Genomic DNA, 22,510 nt, shown 5'->3' on the forward strand with positions numbered 1-22,510 from the left:
TGCTGATGGACTAAGCATCCCCAAGGCCTGGTCCCTGCTGATGGACTAAGCATCCCCGAGGCCTGGTCGCTTGACATTATTTTAATATGATTGTGTAGTAAATGTGATGGCAACGCACCAGTAGTTTGAGTAATTCTAGACAAGTGGCACGTAACAAATTGCAACTAATAACATTGCATTTTTACCTAATTATGATTAAAGCCATTTTGCTACTTTGCTGCTTTTTAATCATAAAGAACGCTCGTTGTAACAATGTTAGTTTTCGTTAATGGAAGATGAAATTTTGACGCATTTGTCTTACGACAACAAAGATGAGATGGTGAAAATTTTAATTTACCCCGCTTAAAAAAAGCTCCAAAATCATATTTCTAATTGTTGACTTTAGTCGAAACTAGATTTCTAGAATCGGCCCCTGATCTACCTTTCAACTTGTGTTACATCTGTGTGAAATTCTGTCAAAATTACAGATCACCTTGAGTATGTCATAGAATTATATATATCACACGCGTAGACCATAAAGGCGTTTTCCAAGACAATAATCTTATGGCCCTTTCCAAAAGCACATTCACCTTTTAGACCAGTTGCGAATCTATAATTTATGAAAATAGCAAAAACACAAGAAAGAATACCTGTCAGATAATGGCCATTTGGAGTAAATCATACGTTGTTGACACACTGTTCTTCTTTTTTTTATTGACTCTGTCTGAAGTGAGGTATGCATCACAACCGAAGACAAGAAATTGGTTGTACAATATGGCGTTCCTAAATTTCCCTCATAATTATATGTAGCTCTTCTAGTCTGTGATAATAGGCAGGTATTTAGATACCCATAATGACCGGTTATGTGTGTTCAAAGCCAACAGAACTGGAAACCCACTCGATGGAAACCCTGCTTTCTGAAGCGAACTTTTCCGTCAGTCGTCACGAGCTTACCAGTCATCCTAATATCGATGGAGAAATTCCCTGAGAAGAAAGATTCCTCCTGTGACAAGGGGGGACTTTTAGAGCTAAGCTAATACCGTTTATTTTGGAATAGCTTGACAGAATTGATCCCTTAGGAGCCGAAGTCTGCAATTATCTCAACTACTGGCAAAGGACAAAACCTGAGATTCGGCATGATATAGATTGAGCTCTTCGACCAGCCGACTATTAAACAGATCAGTCTTGCATTTCCTCCTGATCACTTTCAGAAGGGCGCATATTTATTATTTGAACGACCTTTCTTTCCTTGCCACCACCTGTAGATAACGACTTAGACCACGGTCGTTCTCACAAGCCTCAGCATAATTCAGTTTGATGAATCACATTCGACTGACTTAAGCATATCAGAAATGGTAGATAATGATTTAAGCTCCATCACCGTAATAGTCGAGGTCAATGGACAATTTATTGGTCGGTAAATTTCCGATCAAGCTCAGTGACGCTTAGAGAGTCACTACTTAAGTACTTGTAAATTCATCATCCACTGGATCTTCGCTTGTATAGAAGGTAGGATACAAACAGAACTGCTTTGATTTCTCACACATACTGTTGCCCTGCAGTTCTGTATTTATGTTGCTGTTCTTCTTGTTCCTCGGATAGGGCTCTGTTTGTTCTTGATCGTTGATTACATTTTCGAAAAGCGCTTGCGTTGGAGCTTGTGGCCTGACGTCGGCCGATTTTTCTTGTTTTATAAAATTAAGAATAAAGTTCGCTTTGAAGTCTTAGTTGGTACGTGTGTACCTGAGTGCACACTACCATTGAGTTATGTGGAGGGTAGTTCACATTCAACATTAAATGGCACTTTGTTAATATTTAACTATTCGACTAAAGGTCTAACGCCCTACTGTTATCATAGAATATTTCGCTTAGCTTATAGTATTTTATAGCCAAACACCACGAGCTATAAATTTTGGTCGCATCCATAACTGTAGTAACTTACCCTTCGCTTTGAATGATATATTGATTTGTCATAATGTAATTGTACTTAAGATTCGGGAACGACGAGCGTATCATTTGGCCGTCAAAACCCTTCGACAGCCGGCTCAACCTGATAGCACTGCATTATTAAGGAGCCTGTCACATCTGGCCTGAATATAGGAGTAGCCTGAGATAACCAACTTCACCTTCGTGGGTGAATACGTAATTATCCGCCATGTGAATACATTTAAGACTATTTGTATTCAAAGTAAGGTTTTATTTGATTTGTTTTTGTGATTGGTATTTTACGCCGTACTCAAGAATATTACTTTTCTACGACCGTGGCCAGCATAATAGTGGAAGGAAACCGAGGGAAAATCATGACCGTCCGCAGGTTGTTGACAGACCTTCCCGCGTACGGCCGGAGGGCTGGACCTGAACTCAGCACCTTGCTGGCGTGCTAACCTTCTCGGCCACGGAGGCCCCACTGATGAATATGGCAATTAAACCATTAAACCTGCAATCAAGTGTTTACATTGATAGTCCACAATAATATTAACAAAAACAAACCACTGAGTGTAAATCTACACACAGCCACATATTGCTTTGGACAACAACAGAACATAAAAGAACATGTCAACAGTACATCGAATGGATTGTCAAATCATGAAATACATAACCACGTCAATAAGCAGCCATTTTTCTTTTAATCCAACAATTTGTCATGGACAAGCAGGTGACAGGACAATGTAGAAAGGCCCTTTTTATCTTATGATGGAATGGGGCCAACATTGGGCTTGACGCCTACAGGCTTTCCAAGCCTCAGCATTCCACGATAAAAAGGAATGGACAGAAAATATTTTTCCACATTGACATTTATCTTTCAATAAAGCAACGCAAAATTGACGCGGAACTTGTTGCGATAATGCGTAGTTTTAGTTGCATTACGCTAATTTTCTCCTGGGTATTCATAACGACGTATATTTAAGTTAATGGCACCATTTAGAAAAAGTCATACAGCTGAAAGCCATAATCAATACTGCGACCAGTCCATGTCTATGTGGTGTGTTAAGTGTTCCGGACAGCACTGAGAGGTGTGATTCATGTTTCAGGCACTATCAGAGCTCGACGTCATTCAACATCATTTTGTACATGCGGGAATTGGAATGGGTGCTAAAATGAAACATGAAAAATCGTTGTGTCTCATAGACGTTGCACAATAGCATTACGGGTGGATGAAGACTGTCAACGACACCAATAAAGGCCAAAATTCATCGTCATGTACATTAACGATTCGTTAATAATGTTATTTTTCGGTATTACACATAAATTAATAATGTACAATTTGAAAGCTGACAGTGCAGGCCTCCGTGTTTTATTCTCTATGTAGCTAACAACGAGAATTATAAAGTTTTAAACCCGACAACACGGGTCTCCGAGTTTTACTCTCTGGTTAGCTGACAACGACAATGATATCATTTTAAACCCGTTGTAAAGTATGATCTGGACACGGTATCACGTGAACAAAACATTTACATTAGAAAAGACTACCGCACAGAGAGCGTGATATATAGTTGTCACGTGAACTGTGAAATGCCCTCTATCCCTCTAATTTACCTCCATTAGGGTTTTAATCTAAATAACCATACAAATGCTTACACAGTAGCAGCTTACACTCCCTTGCCACAAAGCCTTAAGAAGAACTAGGTAAAAAAAAACATGTTAAATGCAATTTTTATTTAGAGTTTACTGGTCTAGAATTACTTAAAATGCCGTGTTGTCATCAGATTTAATAAGCATTTGTATGAACTATATTTTTGTGATAACGGACTGCATGTTTTAATTAAGATTACTTAACTCAAATTAGATGTTGGTAATATGAAACCAGATGTTAAGGTAACCGGTTTTGCCCTCCAATGTGTTTAAGATTAGCATTGCCTTATTGCGCTCTGTAACGAGATTTTTTTCTCCGCTCAGGTATTGTCCGCAGTAGGATTCAGCGAGCTCAAAGCTGCGGTAATGGAGGCATTTGATTGCAACAAAGATGGCAGAATCGAAATTGGAGAGGTAGGCAAAGCTTTTCTTCCAGTAAGCCCTGTAACCATGGTAACTGGAATTATTCCTTTGCTAATTGAGTCGATGTGGTAATATTGTATGCTAAGTAGACCGCGCTTCTCGTGTAGATACGAGAACGTATAGAAAAAAACAGTCATTTGGTGGAATTACGTTCATGGTCTGTTCAACCTGTACAATATTAATTAATTAAAAACCTCATAACATTAATTCTATTTACATGGTTGTTGTTTAACGCAATCTGCAAGGAATGAGTTTATGGACGGATGAAACCAACAACCTTAGGTACCTGGGTGACCGTCATAACCACGTGTTACGCTCACAACTGCACGCCATACTTATGCATGTATATAGCCAATATTAACATTTCTATACATCAACAGATGTTAAACATATTACAGATGATACATACAGCACAGGATACCAATATGCAACATGTCAGTCAATGTTAAACGACATAAACTTATTAACCCATCGATCAAGGTTCTAGTTGCTACAGGTTCTTGCCTTTCATATGTTGAGGCTCGTGTGGTTGTTTGCACGTGGGATAGTTTGTCAGTGGCTTTTCAGATATCGGTACATGTAGATTTCACCCAACACCCTGGTTTCCTCCACCCATAAAACTCATCGCCGTCGTGTAAGTGAAGAAGTCTACAGGATGACGTTCAAAAAGAATAAATCAAATCAACCAATTCATCGACCAAAACCGCCTATTAAAGAATAAAGTGAGAAAATCTATGGTTCGCCGAAGCCAGTGTGTACTTCTGATGAGATTGCATTTGTATGAACAGTTGCAGACTAGAAAATATAAATAAAGGGTTATTCTTCATTTATTTACTTATTATCTATGTATTTATTTATACGTTGCTTAAGGTCATTTTCAGGAATTGTTCACTTATACAATGGCTTTTAGTTTTATAGGTAGATGGAACTCTACCCAGCGTCCGACGTAAGCTCCGACCTGCATATGCCACCTTATGTCAAAAATTTTTGAAAATTGATTTCCGATATACACACCAATGAATGTCTTTCCTACAAAGCCAAAAGTTACCCACCATTTTGTTTAAGTTGTTATTGCGACATTGGTGGCGATACGACGTATGTCGTAGATGGGAAAACTAATCTAAAACTAAGTTGCCAAAGGTCTTTTGTTTAATCAAGCAAACTTCTACCAAATTCTACCAAAAAAGAAAAAAAAAGAAAAAAAATTGGCCATCATGTAAGTGAAATTTTACATTTTTGAGTATGGCGTTAAAGTATAATCAGACTGATGGATATCAAATTATTACAAACTTTCTATGGTTTTTATTCACAGCTTGCCGAAATTTTGCCAATGGAGGAAAACTTTCTTTTGTTGTTTCGTCGGGATAATCCCTTGGATTCTAGTGTCGAATTCATGAAGGTACGTCTACATTGTTGGATTTCACCAAAAAAAAAGAAGACATGACACATATGAGGAGGTGGTGGCAGCGCTGAAACAAAATGTCGCGTATGCTACCATTGTCACCTTACCGAAGAACAACATTCACAGTTTTCCATTTCACTGTACTGTATTCTTAGTATCTGTATTAACAGAATGGTTTGTCTGGATAATACGAATTGTTGTCTAACTAATGTAATAGTGCAACACCAAACATGAATAGTTTAGCTGAATAATACAGTATTTTATCTGAAGAATAGAATATTTCGTCTGAATAATATAGTAATTTGTCAGAAATTCTTGAATTAATGGAATGTCCTGATTAATTAGAGAAACGTGGATATATTGAATGAATAATGAAAAAGTTTGTCTGCATAATAAAATTGTTTGTCTGAATGTTGAAAAATATTTAAATGTTTTTGGTCAAACATCAGTATGTTCTGCCGTCAAACATAATTTTTCGGCCTAATAATTGCAAGATCAATTTCCAATGCAACGTTGAGCGCAAACCACTGAAGGCGGAAATTATTGTGTACCATGCTAGTTCATAAGTCATCGTTAATCAAAATATATATCTCTGTTGTGCAAGTTGAATATATAGTCTCTAACCCCGGTTTACTTATCTACAAAAGAACTGTTGCCATTGTCAAATTTAAGAAAATTAAAGTTAAGACGTCTGATGGAATAGCACACTAGTTTTTCCAGTTATAACTTGTGACGTTGATTGAAATCTTCACACATTTTACAAACTCTAAGAAATTGTTCCATGTGGCGAGAAATATATGCCATATACCGGATCATTCGCTATATCAGTGTCCAAGCAAGGATAATTTACTTTTCCGGCTGCGGTATTTGAGAAATCTGGTCCAAATAGGTATCATGTTCTACTGCTGCCTGGCAAACTTCCTGGTCAAAGTTACCTGACAAACTCTCTGGCCTAAAGCCGCACGTACCTGACAAACCTACTGATCTAAAGCAACCTTCCATACTTTCTGGTCTAGGGCTGGAGTCTATCCAAAGGAGCCAGTTGAAGGCTAACTCAGAAATTTAAGACGTAGTTTGCATTGGTGTATTTGTATGATCAATGCTAGATCCTTGCCAACTCTAGCCATTTATACATGAGATGAAACAATTGCTTAGTGGTCTATTCATGTGTAGCATATATGCATATCGGAGCTGAGAGGAATGAATAAAAAAAAATCTGCATTTCTGTCGTAGATATGGAGAGAGTTTGACTCCGACAACAGTGGCTACATTGAAGCGGACGAGTTAAAGGTAAGGTTAACAAAATTTGAATAATCGTCATTCTCTCAGATTTGTGGTTACTCGAGAACTTAGGCAACAATCAACCTCAGCTCCGAGCAACAGTTGATGTTAAGGAGATGAGTGGCAAAATGACCGGGACTACGAAACCTAGAACAACAATAATAACACCAGTCATTTATGCCGCTCAAATAGTTATTCGCTCTTTTTTCCCAAAGTGCAACCATGCCTTGAAGCCAACATGTAAAATATCAGTTTAGTGGGCTTAATAAAGCGCATATTTAACAAATGACGTTGTGGAGATAACCTTCATATATATATATCGCATTCATTATCATGTGACCAAACAGACTAAATGAACTCGCGTGGTCTAGTCTTTGACACAGCTTGACCACACTTTGACATTTATTTTGGCATACAGTACTAGTGAGAACCGTTCAGTTTATGTCCAATACATACGGTATGTATTGTGCAAAAAGAAACAAAGACAAAGCCTTCGCTCAGAAAGCAATCTAAAGAAAGGCAATTTGGATGGTTCTGAGGACCACAGTCTCACGTGCTTACACTTGCACGTCATTCCCTGTGTAGGATTATACTCTGTTGATATAATTAAAGACGCATAGCATGGAGACAAAAACCATAGCAGCGATGACAGTGTGATAGCTGGCAAATGGTCACATGTAACCGATGAAACACGGTTACTCTTGTTAGTTTACGTCTGCTGGGGTTTTATTCTAACTGTTCGTGTAAATGCATAAATGTTAGCAAATTACACGCCCTATAACACCATGGCTGAAGCAGAATTAGGTAAAAAATTGCAGTGAGGTTAACTGCAATTTGTTAGACGTCAGTGGACTAGATTTACTCAAAACGCTGCGTTATCCTCACATTTAACAAAACATTGTAGGCTGTAAAAATGGCTACAGTTTATTCCTGCGACGACAATGGTTAAATATAATAAAATTTAATTAGCTTACTACACTTACATTTAAACTTTGATTGTTACAATGAATTTCTTACATGTACAGCCGTCAATCTTATATTCCTTGAAGCATGTGATGATGATCAAAAGGTTCAACCAAAATAGCTCGTAAGAATTTACACTTTGTGGGTCCCATCAAGAATTGAACTCGGATCTCTACAGCCGAAGCCCAGCATTCTATCAGCTGGACTATAAAGGATAAATTTCCTCTAGCTTCTGTTGGTATAAGCCGTGAAAATTTCCACCTTCTTATCAGCTGTCTGAGCCACTAGTATTCTAATTTCTTTTCTTTTTTTTTACTGGTCTGTACCACCTTTCTTGGATGTCTAGTGTTTGCTACTGTCCGAATATAAGACACGCTCTGGTCACGTCTTGCACGTCAAATCCTCATTGAATAGCTCAGCATCAGTCCGCAGCCATCAATGGGAGCTCGTAATGAATAAAACAAGAGTCAGACTGGGAGAACAACACCTTTCCCATTGATCGTAGCGAGCTGGTTTGAGGAAGCGGAACTAACGTCCGCTAAGGACTTTGGGTGATTACGCCTCGCGATTTCCTTTATTAAATCGGAAAGTGTAAATCACTCTCCGTAGCACACTTGGAATATTATTAACGTTTTATTTACTGACGGTACACTTGGTTCTGGCATATGCATTATGACAAAGCGAAATACGAGAGCCTGTGGATCTCACCGAACTACAAGCGTCGTTTTAATAAAAGACAAATGGCTCTGTGATTTTCGTTTTATTACTGGGATTAGACATGGCATTTAGTGGGGTGATCTCGGCCACTGGTGATTTATAGCAGATCGGTCTGTTTAAAGAGGGGAGGATTACTGGGTGTTAGCACTCAATAATATTAATCGCTACGTTACTCGGTCTTTTTATATGGTGATTTATTTATTTAAGATACATAATTTGGCTATAATGTCACTCAGTAATGTTCATCATTTCGTCACTCGGTGTCATATTATGATTTATTTATATTTTTATTTATTTATTTATTTATTTATTTATTTTAAGACACAGAGCTTGGGCTTAATGGTTTAAGAAGATACACAAGTTACGTTTTAATTCCTGCTCCCTTATGTTGTAGTAGCATCGTCAATAGAGATGGACGCTTTATTTGTGAGATTCGCCCGTCTAGTAAATTATTGATCTAGTCGTACAACAGGTAATTTGCTGAGAGCAGACGATGTGACTATCCATCTTGGGGGGCTGTTATGGCTGGAATAGGGTGGACTTGGAACTGTGAAAGGTGTTTTATGTCTGTATAAACCAGGATCCTGCTGGTGGGCTGAGCATCCCCGAGGCCTGGTCACTGTGCACTGTTTCATCTAGTATTTGTTAAGTGTGGTGACAACATAGCAATTCTGGACTAACGACGTGTAATAAATTGCAGATAACATCAGTGCAATATTTTACTTATTTCTGCTTAAACCATAGTGCCATTGGTCATCCCAGTTCCTACCATTTCATCATTTACATGAACAGTTAGAATGAAACTCTAGCTGGGGTAAAATGGCCAAAAGGCGTGTTTCGCTGGTTGCGTGTGAGTATTTACCAGTGGGTCGTTCCTCCCGTTTCACCATCCATGCTGTTGCCTTTTCATTTATACCCTCATATTTGCGAAGGCACACATTCACAAACCAGTCAGACACCTTCCTCATTTCTACCTGCGTTATGTAGTGCGAAAACATTGATTTCAGCAATCGGTATTTCTTCCAGAGAATCGATTCTAGACATTGTCCCACGGAAATAACCAAGCTTCTACACCCCTGGGCTCATTCTTGTAATTTATTCGTTAAGAGAACATTATCCATTATTGGAGTACAATTATTGTATTGTGATATCCGCTTCTCAATGAAACTCAGAAGATAATACCGAGCAATGTTCAGTATTGTCTTTTGAAGGAAAATTTTCATGTTTTATATCGGTACAGTTAAGACATAGAGAGAAAAAAACAGAGCAGGGATGACAGTGTGATAGCTGGCAAATCACCACTCGTAACCGATGAAATACGGCATCGTGTCATTTACCTCAAGGTTTTACTCTAACTGTTCATGTAAATGTCCTATTAGTAGCTAATTACATGCCTCTTAATTTCATGCTTTAAGCAGAATTAGGTAAAAAGCGGCACTGATGGTAATTGGAATTTTTTAGACGTCATTGGTCTATAGAAAGAAATATGTATTGTCATCACATTTAACATGCAATAAAATTAATACAATGTAAAGGGATCAGGCCTCAGTGAGGCTTAGTCCACCAGCAGAATCCTGGTTTATGCAGGAATACAATATAATTAAGACGCTCATAAAAAAGAGAAAACAGCGTAGAGAACAGAAAACATGTATGGACGATAACGTGATAGCTGGCAATACACAGCCGATGAAATACGGTCCCTTGTCTATCTCATAGCACAGAAATCTCGCCCCTAGCTTGATTTCGTCTTATATAAACTTCGCTCTCCATCACTCCTTATAGCAGAAGTTTATAAAAATATAGGCTAGAGTCCAGGACGCTCTTCAGCTTGAAGGGCCATTTTACATCCGTTTATATCGGTCTTTTCGGGCATTTCTACTTACGCTTTCATCAAATTCAATGAAAGTCGTTCAATACCTGTTAAAGACAACATGGTAACAAATGGACAACCAAAGAGACAAACACAGAGAGATTGACAGACAATCAAAGCTTGTGAAAAAGGACTAAATATTGACAAAGAGAATTCACAGATTGATGGCTAAATTGCTTTTGAGTACATGTGCTGACTTCCTGTCAAACGGGAATATTGAAAAATCCATGGCCAAAACACACAAACCTTACAGACAGGGCAGTTGTCAGAGATACTTAAATTAACTCAGAACGTCAAGATAGAGAGTTAAATCCGCTTCGTCGGAAAATACAAAAGAAAAACACAAACGAAATCCCGTTCATTATAGCTAATTAGAATTGCACTAAATACGTTGTACACATATTTTAACAGTAAGATGCCTTCATAAAAGGTAATCTGAGAAGAACTAGGTAAAGGTCATCGACCGCGTTGTGCTAGTCATACTCCTTACAGTGCATGCGTTGCTCACCACCTTTCGCTTTACATCACCGCCACCAATATACAAGCTTGACCTTTGGAGCCCGTAAGACGCACGTAAGGCTTGTTTACACTTAGCCTCATCACCTGTGTCCTCCCGCGGAACTATTTAATCAGCATTCATCAATAAAAAAGTTTCAGGTTTTAGTTAGAATCATGTGGTACATACCTTAAATAAAGAGAACACATGTGAATAAAGTACTATTAGAGACAAAGGTTGAGACGGATTGATTTTGTTTTCTGACATCACTTCCTGCCTCATCACCGTGACCCCGTGACCGCGGCGTTGTTCAAGATTTCTGTACAAAACTTGCTATTGTCGGCAGTGATGTGAAGCGAAGGGTAGAGAGTGACACATGGAGGCGACGATGAGAGGCGTATATACCTCACTGTGTGTGATTGGGTGCTCTGCAGTTTTATATACGTGCGTGGCACAGGGAATTTCCAACACACCACAGAAATGAATAAACTACTGGCACCGCTAGTCGCAGTTTGTAATTTAAGATCTAGATATTCCTCTGTATGAGCATACATAATACATATTGTAGAATATTGAGATGTAAATATTTATTTATTCGTACTCAGAAATATTTCACTTATACGTCACCGGACAGAATTATGGTGGGGAATACCTATGACCATCCACATGATGCTGAGAGACTGACATGTAAATATGATTAAACACCTGTAGAGTTTAGGCCACAGTTGTTCAAATCGTTGTTTAAATGCACAGTGCATAACCACCCAGTCGATGTGTCGACTACGTCTATCTACTGATCTTTAGTCTGTGAATCACAGGACTGGTCCGAGCTGGTTGACCTGCCTTTGACATTGGACATACGTGCACCAAAACAGATCAGTATCTTTGTCCTCAATCACTGTGAGGGTTGCTTACATATGACGCAAGAAGACGTCTCACTGCAAGTCAAACAGCGGAGAATGTTTATCATGTAAATGACATACCCCTGAGAATAAAGCGTAATACACAACAGATAAATAAATTTCGCAATCATTTTGTCTTTGTATTTCCATAAATTGAACAGCAAATGCTTTTGTTTTTATGAATCTGGAATTATTGCCTTACTCTACTGTGATGTGGAAGAACTTCCACAGTCTCAGTTCGACACACCGTAATTATGCCATTACGAAAATCGGATAGAAGTTTATACCCTATCTTGTTTTTAAATATTTTACATCAGATAAGTCGAAGTTTTAATATGTGAAATAAAAAATCCAAATTGCGAGAGTAGACGAGTCTTCCACCGAGCACGACATAAAGAACGTGACACTTTTCATGAATAGAATTAGCATTGAAATCGGTCTCAGTTTGATGTCTTGTCCCAAGAGACATCGGCATGGTTCACATTTGTAACATCTATGTGGAACGTGTATTTGTGGCTATGCTCTGCAGACGATTTTAGAAAGCCTGCTTGGAATAATTTATAATTCTCATATATTGCGTATTTTATGCATCCAGATTTAAGATAGTAACAGATTTTATCGTATGTCAAGTGTTCCAAAATTTAACTTTGAAGACTTAAAGAAATAAAAATTCCTATAAATAAACCAGTCTTCAATAAAGCTTGAGGACGTGAATCTGTGCTTGGTGGATTTCGGTTCGCCAGAATATATATTGTGTATTTGATTCCATAGATTGGCCATGCTTTCGTGTCTAAAATATTTATTTATTTTACATGAATTATTTTTGGTGTTGAATATCATTACTAAAGAAATTTCTCATGATTTATAAAGTAATGTTGAAATAGACCGATAGAGCAGCTTGCAGGTTACTTGATAATTACATTCACTGTCATGACATGCTGTAGTTTCGAGATAGGAAAGCCCGGACGCCTAACTATCAATGATGTTAAGAGCAAATAAAATTATACCGCTTTGTGGATAAGTAAAGCACGTAATGTATCGATGCATCCATAAATTCTAACCGATCGGCTGAATTTATCCCATGACCTCTAATTACAGGGAAACCATTATACTCTAGATGACCACCTGAAAATGAGATGAACTGAGTATCAAGAAGGGCTCTGAAATTTTATATGTGTCCATAAATGTCATCGTGGGTAATTTACGGCTTTGTCCTGCACTTTTATCATTCCAGGTGCTTAGACCATTTCGTAAGGTATTACGCTTCCTGTGAATTTTGCGTATATATTAGTATATCGTTTATATTTATTCAAAGATTACAGCATTCTGTTCATCATGCAGGGCATAGATGTCATTATCAGGTCAGACTTTGGCGTCCTGTTCTACATCGCGGTGGTAAAAAAGAAGACATACACACTCGGGAAATGGCGGATTTTTTGCCTCGGTCCGACAGATACCTTCCGCTGCTTAAGAGTCTTTGCGCATTTTAATGGCGGTTCGATGAAGATAAATGCTGCTGACGTGTGTTATGTGATGCCAGCACCTCTCAGAGACAATCTGTGTCCGATTGATGACTTCAATGACCTACATTTTATCGAGCGCGAGGATTTATGACCGGATGTATATGTCGTTGCACAGTAATGCTGTCATTGTCAGTGTCAGCATTGAAAGCTTATTTCATCAACGGACATGCGCTTATCGCTTCATTACCCCCATTCACTGTTAAAGTATTCGTTAGCCTTCTCAGATCTTTGACCATGGCAGGATCATCTCAAATCCCGATAGATCCTCAATAAGACTGCTGAAGCCTGAATGTCTGATGTGCCTTTGGTCTGATTTTTATTGCCTTCACATTTTTTGGCATAAAAACTCAGTGTTGATGAGGTTGAGAAAGAGGGGATGTAACGACACGCGTTACATTGTCAGAGCATGATATTGAATGCTAGACTAGTGTTTTAAATAGCAAATAATAACAAGTTAATAAGAAATGTGTTTATTAGAAGTGGACAAAGGTTGAGGAATTAAGGCTGGCATCACGGCTTAAGCCTATTTATGCATTTACATGCATATTTGGAATAAAACGTCAACTCAGATAAATTGACAATAGTCCGTATTTTTTGCCAGCTATGGCACTGTCGTATCTGCTCTGGTCTCACTCTCTATGCTTGTACGTCTTTAATTATATTGTATTGATGAAGGTGTTGCATATAAATCTTTCTACGAAGGTGACTGATAGATTTGTTAAACCTCTACATCTATATGGTCATTGGCATTTCGGTTATATGTGGTAGTTGCAAAAACAGTAAACAGGGGATTTATCCTCGTCATCTGGGGGAATCTACCCGATTCTGACTGGAATTAACCTAAGAAACATGTGGGCACTGGTAAGTTGGCAAAAATTCCATTCATCAAATCAGTTCTGATCGAGACTGGGAAAAAACCTTCATTCACTTTCTTTAGCCAGACTGTAAAAAGTTCTCTTGAGACGTTTGACTAGCTGGTGTAAAGATCACAATAAAAACCAACTCGTAATAAAAGTTATTGCTGTGGAAAAAAAATAAATGGCAACTAAAGCAACAAACAAAAAATAGGCCTGGTGACCCCAAAAATATGAATTGTTTCTTTAGTGTTTGGTCATACATTTCAAAAAAGCTTCTCAGGAGGGAATATTATTCCTTTCGAAGGAAACGGGTAGCCTAATGAGGTGTTCGTGGTAGGAATTGTGCAAGGCGTTATATTATCCAGACCACCTCGTCTAGTCTTATCAGCGGTTTTGTCTGCGGTATTCCGCGTGTGTTCTTGATCAATAATGCACCGGGGAAACTAGCAACAGTTAATTTGTTTTCAGACCCAGAGCGCGTTCTGATCCAGACGTCGTTAGGTGGTGTTACAACGAAACAAAATAGCATTGTCTGTACGGCTGCAGGAAGTAATTTATCACCCGCAGACGTTCGGTATTTTACAGAAGGCTCGCCATTACCACCCACATCTGTCGCCTGAATGGCAGGCGAAGCAATCTCTTTTTCCTCACAAGATGCCACTTCTGTCAATGGTCGAGATCTTTGTCAACACTCCAGAGAGAAAGCAGTAAAGAGGCCACCCGGAGCTCTCCACTAGACTTCGTGTTTTCAGAATCACCAGAATCTTCTGCTTCAGAAATGTAAAATTAGATGACCCCAGTCAGCATAAGCCTTTGGAGCTTACAGAGAAAACTGAATCTATGTTTAATGTAGTAAAAGAAAACAATAACTGTTTTTATTCCGAGTGAACAGGAAAAACATTTATTATGCAACAGTGATTAAAAGAAAAGTAGCATTTAAAAGGTCAACCGAAAGGAGAAGGTAGTGTCATCACGTTCTGGGACAAAAGGGGGCTGTTAAGTTGATTGTAAATCAGTAAGATCGCAGTCCCTGCCCCACATGTACCTCCAACTAACGCCCACCCAGCACAGAGGGATAAAAATCTGCGATGGTCGTAGCTCACAATTGAAACTTTCAATCGGCTGTATGCTGCTGCGTATATCCACAATCTGCTCCAAAAAGAATGTTCCACATAGGTACAAATACATTTACGCACCCTGAGTGAGGGCATGATTTTCGCCTCAGTTTATTGCAACATATGCAATTTACTTACAAAAACATGTTAAGAAAAATGATTTATGCGCTATTGCTTTTCAATGGAGATACAGAAGTGATTCTAATTGGCTGGTGTGAGAGAAAGACAGGCCCAGGCTATGCCTAACCTAAGCTGAATTTTAGGCATGGTACATCCAATGCAGTTTGTTTAGCACAAGAAAACCTATCTTTACTATCAGCCAGTCAGAATCAATTTTGTATCCATTTAATCATAATGATGTAGAACTCTTTTAAAAATAAGGGCAAGAAAAGTTTCTGACGAGTACATTGTCCATTTGTGCACATTACTTTCATATACGAGTCAAACTTAGCATACCATCTCCTTTATAACTTAATAAACTTACGACCACCTCACATTACAGTGCAATGAACGGTTTACAATCGATTGTAGCTGCGATCCATTTGTATAAGTGATATCTTATCCTGATCACAAAGCCAGTGTGCAAAGACGATAGAAGTCTGTGTTATTTTGCGAGTTCCTTAGACAGTTTACAATCACTTTACATTTCATTCGTGCATTATAAACGAAGATGACTTTTGGAGATAGGTCTCAGTCACCAGCTCTTGCTGTTCCAGCAAAGAAGACCTCCGTGTCTCCGTGGCAGCACAGTGACCCATCAGGCTCTCACCAATACGATGAGTGTGAGTTCAAGTCCAAATTATGCTGACTTCCTCTCCGGTCGTACGTGGGAAGGTCTGGCACAAACAGCGGATAGTTGTGTGTTTCCCTCAGGCACCGCCCGGTTTCCTCCGACCATAATGCTGGCTGCCGACATATAAATGAAATATTCTTGAGTACCGCCTAAAAATCCAGTCAAACAAAGAAAAATAAACCGTTCAACCGTTCGCCTCACCGCAAATTTATGTATTTCTGGCCTTATTCAATGTTGCGCTCATTCGGGAGAGGGAGCGTGGGAACATGCCTTGACTTCTGAATGGGCTGCCTTTTCATGGCTTACACGCGCTGGGCGGTAAGACAGTTATGGTAGGGTTACTTTTGGCCTTGGAATCAGCTGGAAAGGTTAATTTCCACTTGTGTGCCATCTTGCGTCAACCAAATGCCTTAGAATTTGTGAGTCGCAGGAAAATGCACTCGCCTGACAAGTAGTTGTCGTAGTTGCTAATGAGATTATCTAATTGGCGTCTAATCCCAAAATTTAAGCTGTTGTACTATTTATGTGGAGATGACTGGGATTTTCGGGCTATATATACTCAATCTTATTATACTGAACATGTAAAATCGTGATATTGTGTTTGCATCCTTTTACGAATTAACATGTATAATTCTTTCAGACTAATGGTGCTGAATTCTGCTTAAACAATCACCTTGCGCGTGAAATGCAGGACTTATCAGGCTGAAGCATTTGGCAGGTTTTGATACTTTTTGGCTTGTCGCTCGATCAGCAAAAGGAAAGTAGCCAAGTGCTGTGAGATCATGACACTGATAATGAGTGGAAAATCATGTCTTTGGCATGACGCAGCACAATAATTACTTGTATGTAGACATTGATTTACGTCAAGGTGACAACGTCCTGCTATGGTACAATTGATAGTACGTGTTGTCTTAACACAGGCGAAAGCGAGCGAACAAAAGGTACAATGGTCAACCTTACAGAAAACACTGGAGATTGTAAAGCTGCCAAAATATTTGATTCCTGACAGTGTCAGACTTCATTCTAACCTACTCGTGTGGGCTAACAACTTAGAAAAGTTGTTCTCGCAATTCTTCATGTGGCAATGGTCAAGATTTATGTTACTAGTGAGATTGTCGTCTTCATTTTCTTATCTGAACTGCACTGTTGGCAATTGTGTCTGCCATACTGTCTCATTCAGTGAACCGTGTAGACCTTTTCACAAGTGCATCAATCCAAATAAAGGGGAGGCTACGTGTTTCTTTACTACTACTAAGACATCTTATAGTTCCGCCTGATTGAGCTTGTACAAATGTAGAGAACATCGTGATTTAAACTGACACACCTGTCTTGGAAGATTGATGTACAATAAAAGCTGTATACAGGCTTCAGTCTTTTCCCTAACATTTGTTTCATGTTTACCCATATACTTAGCCTTCACTTGCTATGACCTTGTTACATGACCTGCTGCCATTTTTCTTGATGAAATCGGTTAACTGCTTGTTCTCGACGCAGCCTTTGGCCATTGGGTTAGTAGGCTCGATCTCAACCCAGCTTAGTTCAACGACTGAGGTAGATTTGTCAGGTACGCTCAAAAAGCAAATGTTTACAGTAAGAAAATCAATCGTTAACTTTAAGAAAAGACTGTTGTTTGAATGGCGCTATGATGTGTTCTGTTATTATAACACAATATCGTGTTATATTCAACGTTATATCCGCTTAGTCTAATAGAATCTTTATGTTGATTCTTCCCGGCTCTTCTCGGTTTCTTACCACCATAATGCTGGCCTCCGTCGTATATTTGAAATATTCTTCAGTGCGTTGTAAAGCACCAATGAAATAAATAAATCAATAAATAAATCAATAAATAAATCAATAAATAAATAATTCTTTATGTAGAATTAATAGTTGTTGTAATAACAGAATACACTCTAGCATCACTTTTTAGTTACATAATTTGGTACACTTTTAAAGTGTAGATGTTATATGTAAAGGGCACACTAATGTGCCTGTGAAGTGAAATATTCTTGAGTACGGCATAAAACACCAATCAAATAAATAAATAAATAATGTGCCTGCGCAGATTGGTTATATTTAGTGTGTACAGGTAGTACCATCTTGTATAGTTTGCACACAACTGATTTTAGTGAGTACAAGGCCAAAGGCAAATGCATACACACGCTCCACACACTAAGGTTTGCTCCATCCAAAAATCACATCGATGCCACATTGGTGTAAATATTTTGGCTCCAGCGTTAATTACCACTCACGTAAATGAATATTTTTTTGGTGTCAAGGCTTTCGTTCGATGTATTATAAGGTCCTGCATTTTCGTGGCTATCAGGGCTTTCAAAAACTTCTTTTTGCAAATGTGGTCGCCTTTTCGAATTTGGCCTTCACGTCAGGTGGCGCCTCTCTACATGTTTGTTGCAAGCAGGTTGACATCATTATACGGACGCTTGTAGACGGTAGTGCACATAGGGCGAATATTGAGGCTATTTTATTTATATATTTGGCTGGTGTTTGGCGCCGTACTCAGGAATATTTCACTCTTACGACAGCGGCGAGCCTTGCGATGGCAGGAGACTGGGCAAAGCCCGGAGGATAGAGGATATTCATGTACACACCCAATGAATGTGGATATCACAAAAAAGTGTTACAGTGTACGGACGTGGGAACACACAGCTTGGATATTTTTTATGAAGCTTTTAAAGGAAATGATAATACACACATCTGTAAGGAGAATATTACACACAAATTTGTAGCCCGAGACATCGGTCTAAGGATAGCATATGTATACTGAAACGCGGGGACCGCTGTCCACCCTTAGCCCCAGAGTTATGTAGACGCGATTCCGGTATAATGCTTACAAAGAGCTACTCTCTCGCTCAATTCTGATAAATGCGCGCAAGATTCGTCCTGAATACACATTAAGCACGGCAAGTCTGAAAGCTAAAATATTTATGCACATTTTGCCACAATTGTTACTTGACTTTACATCACCATTCTCCTGTAAATCTTAGCCAAAGTCTAAAATAGGCTCGTATTTAGCAGGTCGCCGTGCGCTGCCATGTTTTTAAAATCTGGGTGATCGAGGCCCACATGCGCATCAGCGGTTGGCCTTTCCGTGACATTTAGAATGGAACGGTTGCCGAAGACTCCATCTCTCCCCTCCAACTTCCATCTTTTTTGTTCTTACTGCAAACTTAATTTGGCATTTCGCACAAATTGTGGGGTGTGTGATTCCTCTCCAAAGCTTTCAGACAATTGCAAATTCGTGTCTCCGCAATAACATGGCTCTCTGTCTGTCATAACTGACAATCAGCTGATCAAAACATAGACACGTCGTGAAAGGTCAACCACGCATGCACGGGAAGCAACAGCCCGATATATTATTTATTTATTTATTTGGTCGGTGTTTTACGCCGTACTCAAGAATATTTCACTTATACGACGGCGGCCAGCATTATGGTGGGAGAAACCTGGCATAGCCCGGGGGAAACCCACGACCATCCACAGGTTGACAGACCTTGCCACGTACGGCCGAAGAGGCAGCGAGTACACGATTTATTAGGTCACGATGTCGACACAAGATGTAAATGTAAATGAGTTTTGTCCGTTAAATGCATGTATTGGTTCATTTTGCATGGATTTTTGTGGCGTGGAGTTTCTACGCGCTAAGCTGTTTTTAACCACCACTATTTTAACTTGGAAGACTCATCGGCTGTGATCTACGCCAAACCCCACATTAAAAAATCACAGCCGAGATCCTTGGCTAATAAATTAGAAGAAAGAGATGGTATAAGTGTTCAGAATTGCGTGGCGCATAACTTTACATGGGATGTTACACATTACTTTGCAGACAAGTATACGCATACGTTGTACAAACGAGATTGAACTTAACTTTAGTGGTGGCTGTGAGTTGGTCCGGCAGCTCATGCTGGCTTAATCTTCGGCCGTACGTGGGAAGGTCTGCCAGCAACCTGCGGATGGTCGTGTATTTGCCCCGGGCTCTGCCCGGTTTCCTCCCACCATTATGCTGGCTGCCATCGTATAAGTGAAATGTTCATGAGTAAGGAGTAAAACAACAATCAAATAAATAAATAAATAAAGTTTAATGGTTTACAGACTAACGCACTGACAATCAAACATCCGTAATAACATTTCCCAATTATTTTTCTCACAACGAATGCACGCACTATTGGTACCACAAGCACGACTACGTCCACAACACTAGGGTATGAGTTCCTAAACCTTTTCACATTTCTCAAGGATCGATATTTCTCGCCAAATTGTGAATCAAGCTATGAACAGGGCCGGCGTGTACATATCGAGAAACTATTAACTGTGGAAAAAATAACCTTCTTTGAAATCGTGTCTTTATTGATATTCAGCTAATTTTAAAGAACCACTGTCTGCAATCTGTCGCCGGTTTCATTGAACCGCGCCAGCAGTATAATCGAAAAAATGCTCAGATGTAAAGTCTGCAACGTGTGATATCGCTATTGAGAACGTAATAACGGGTTCCTTGTTGTTGTTGCGCACATTCAATTAATTCTCTCCTCCAATAGAAGAGCGTTTCCTTGGATATTTGCCAATAGAAATTCTAACTTTCTTTGCCTGATTATGTCAACAGTCGAGATTTCGGCTGACTGGGAGAAAATAGTGCTCCATGCATTGGAGAAAGGGTATATCACCAAAGAGTTCACAGCACGGTCTTGTGTCACTGTGAAAACTAAACAAAATTTTGTCTTTGAATCGCCACAGTTCTGTTAAGGTGATAGGGCGTGATAGCGTTTGGCAGAATAATATAAACGTAATTGTTGAACGCGCGAGGGTCCATTTCACATTTGTCTGAAAGGTACACTTAATACTTCATCACAATGCTTAATTTGTGATATGGAAATGTGAAATTACAGTGTCTGCCCATTAAATCATGTGTACACAAATGAATTTTCTGTGTTCCTGAAAAAAAGCGTTAAAAATCTGGAACATTCTGACATTCCGCCAAACTGGTATTGTAGAATTTTCGTCTCGTGTGTGAATCCTTTGTGATGTTGTTTTATAATTAAGTTGGCATCGTGCAGAGGCATTAATGCTAAGTGTTTGACCAATAAAAGCTCCCTAATCGTGTTACACGAAGCTCACTGTACAAATCAAAACCGAAAGTACGACATTTGCCACAGCGTGTCCTCAATTACACAACAACTACCTGTAAAAAGTAAAAGGTACATGTATATGTTCCTATATTAATACTTTACTCACAATGAAACAAGCCCAATTCTGCAACATCTACGACCACACCCCCAATATCGACGTCATCTTACTCTCCGGACTACCTTTAAGCAAGGGTCACATGCTAAAAGATAGGATGTCATAAAACTGATTAATTCAATATTAAAATATAAGATGTCAAAACATTTGGCAGGCCAATCAACCAAACAGCAGATCCAGCAAGTCATAGCGATCCTTATCGGAGAAAGGAATGCTATTACAGACTCATTTATCTTGTGCCTGCTACATACCTAAGATTACAGTTCTAACTCTGCAGCCTTTTTACCAGACATTTTTCTTAAAACACGTGTCTCACGTCTCCAAGACGAGATTAATAATTCCATAGATCGATATATCAAAGACGGGAATATTTGGACCAAAATTTCCATATTTTGGTCGGGAATATATCGCCCTTGTAAATAAATATGGACAGCGCGTCTAGAATGTCTGGCATTCTGCGTCGTAATTGTGCCTAAATCCGCTTAACCCGAGGTTAGCGACTGTGTATTCATCGTGTTGAATTTAATCGCCACGTTGGACATTGAACAGTTGAAATCAGAATGCAAATGAGACGCATATGTTATTATCGACAGCTGATATTCTAGTATGGTGCACGATTTGAATACTGATTTCACTCAGTCACCTGTAACATACCTTTCGTCTTTCCAATATCGTCGAAAACTGTTGAATGTTTCTCTTTGCATGATTCCGTCCTATTTTCGTACTTTATATACTTTTAAGCGTCGTTTTGGCAATTAGACTTGCGATTATTGACCCGGAACGTCCTTATTGGTTGACGTCTGGTATACGAATGTCTGTGTCTCACAGAACCATAGTTTTACCATGCACCGTTATCCCTGTTGACAGCTTTGCTGCTAAGGGCCTTACGCTGGTATTTTTATGCATATACGAGAACTGTCGGAATTTCGATGAAACCTTGGCTGAGTTTAATAGACCAGATTTTAACGGTAATAGCTGTCACCATCTGTGTGACCATGACACTGTTGTCGCCTCTCTGCTTTTACTATTTTTTCCTGTAATCTTATAGAATGTGTCGATGTATTCGACGTCAACTTTGATTTCGGAAAGTTTACCTTTCACATGGTATTTAGTTTATTTACCGTTATTCCTTTCCCTTATCTGTTGGCAGAGTTTCTTGCGCCATCTGTTGAAGCAAGCTAAGCGGGATGCGGATATCACAGAAGAACAACTCATCGTGTACGCGGATACAATGGTAACTACATGCTTACATCTCTCATTTATTATTGTAATAATCACCGTAATATTGCTGTCATTGTCAACATTATCATCATCATTACCGCTGCCGATGATTTTCACCTCTCTTAATTCATAAGCGAACAAC

At 39.1% G+C, this 22,510-nt stretch overlaps 1 protein-coding gene across 1 annotated transcript in view; it reads left to right on the forward strand.

The window, feature by feature from the left end:
- The window catches only part of LOC135465794 (calbindin-32-like), a 66,992-nt gene that overhangs the window by 37,645 nt on the left and 6,837 nt on the right, over positions 1 to 22,510 (forward strand). Inside the window, exons 3-6 of the mRNA XM_064743139.1 lie at positions 3,877 to 3,966; positions 5,288 to 5,374; positions 6,611 to 6,667; positions 22,298 to 22,381. Of these exons, the coding sequence (XP_064599209.1) occupies positions 3,877 to 3,966; positions 5,288 to 5,374; positions 6,611 to 6,667; positions 22,298 to 22,381 (318 nt within the window). The remainder of the gene's footprint in view (positions 1 to 3,876; positions 3,967 to 5,287; positions 5,375 to 6,610; positions 6,668 to 22,297; positions 22,382 to 22,510) is intronic.

Source organism: Liolophura sinensis, chromosome 5 (genome assembly GCF_032854445.1).
Source record: "Liolophura sinensis isolate JHLJ2023 chromosome 5, CUHK_Ljap_v2, whole genome shotgun sequence".
Lineage (NCBI taxonomy): Eukaryota > Metazoa > Mollusca > Polyplacophora > Chitonida > Chitonidae > Liolophura > Liolophura sinensis.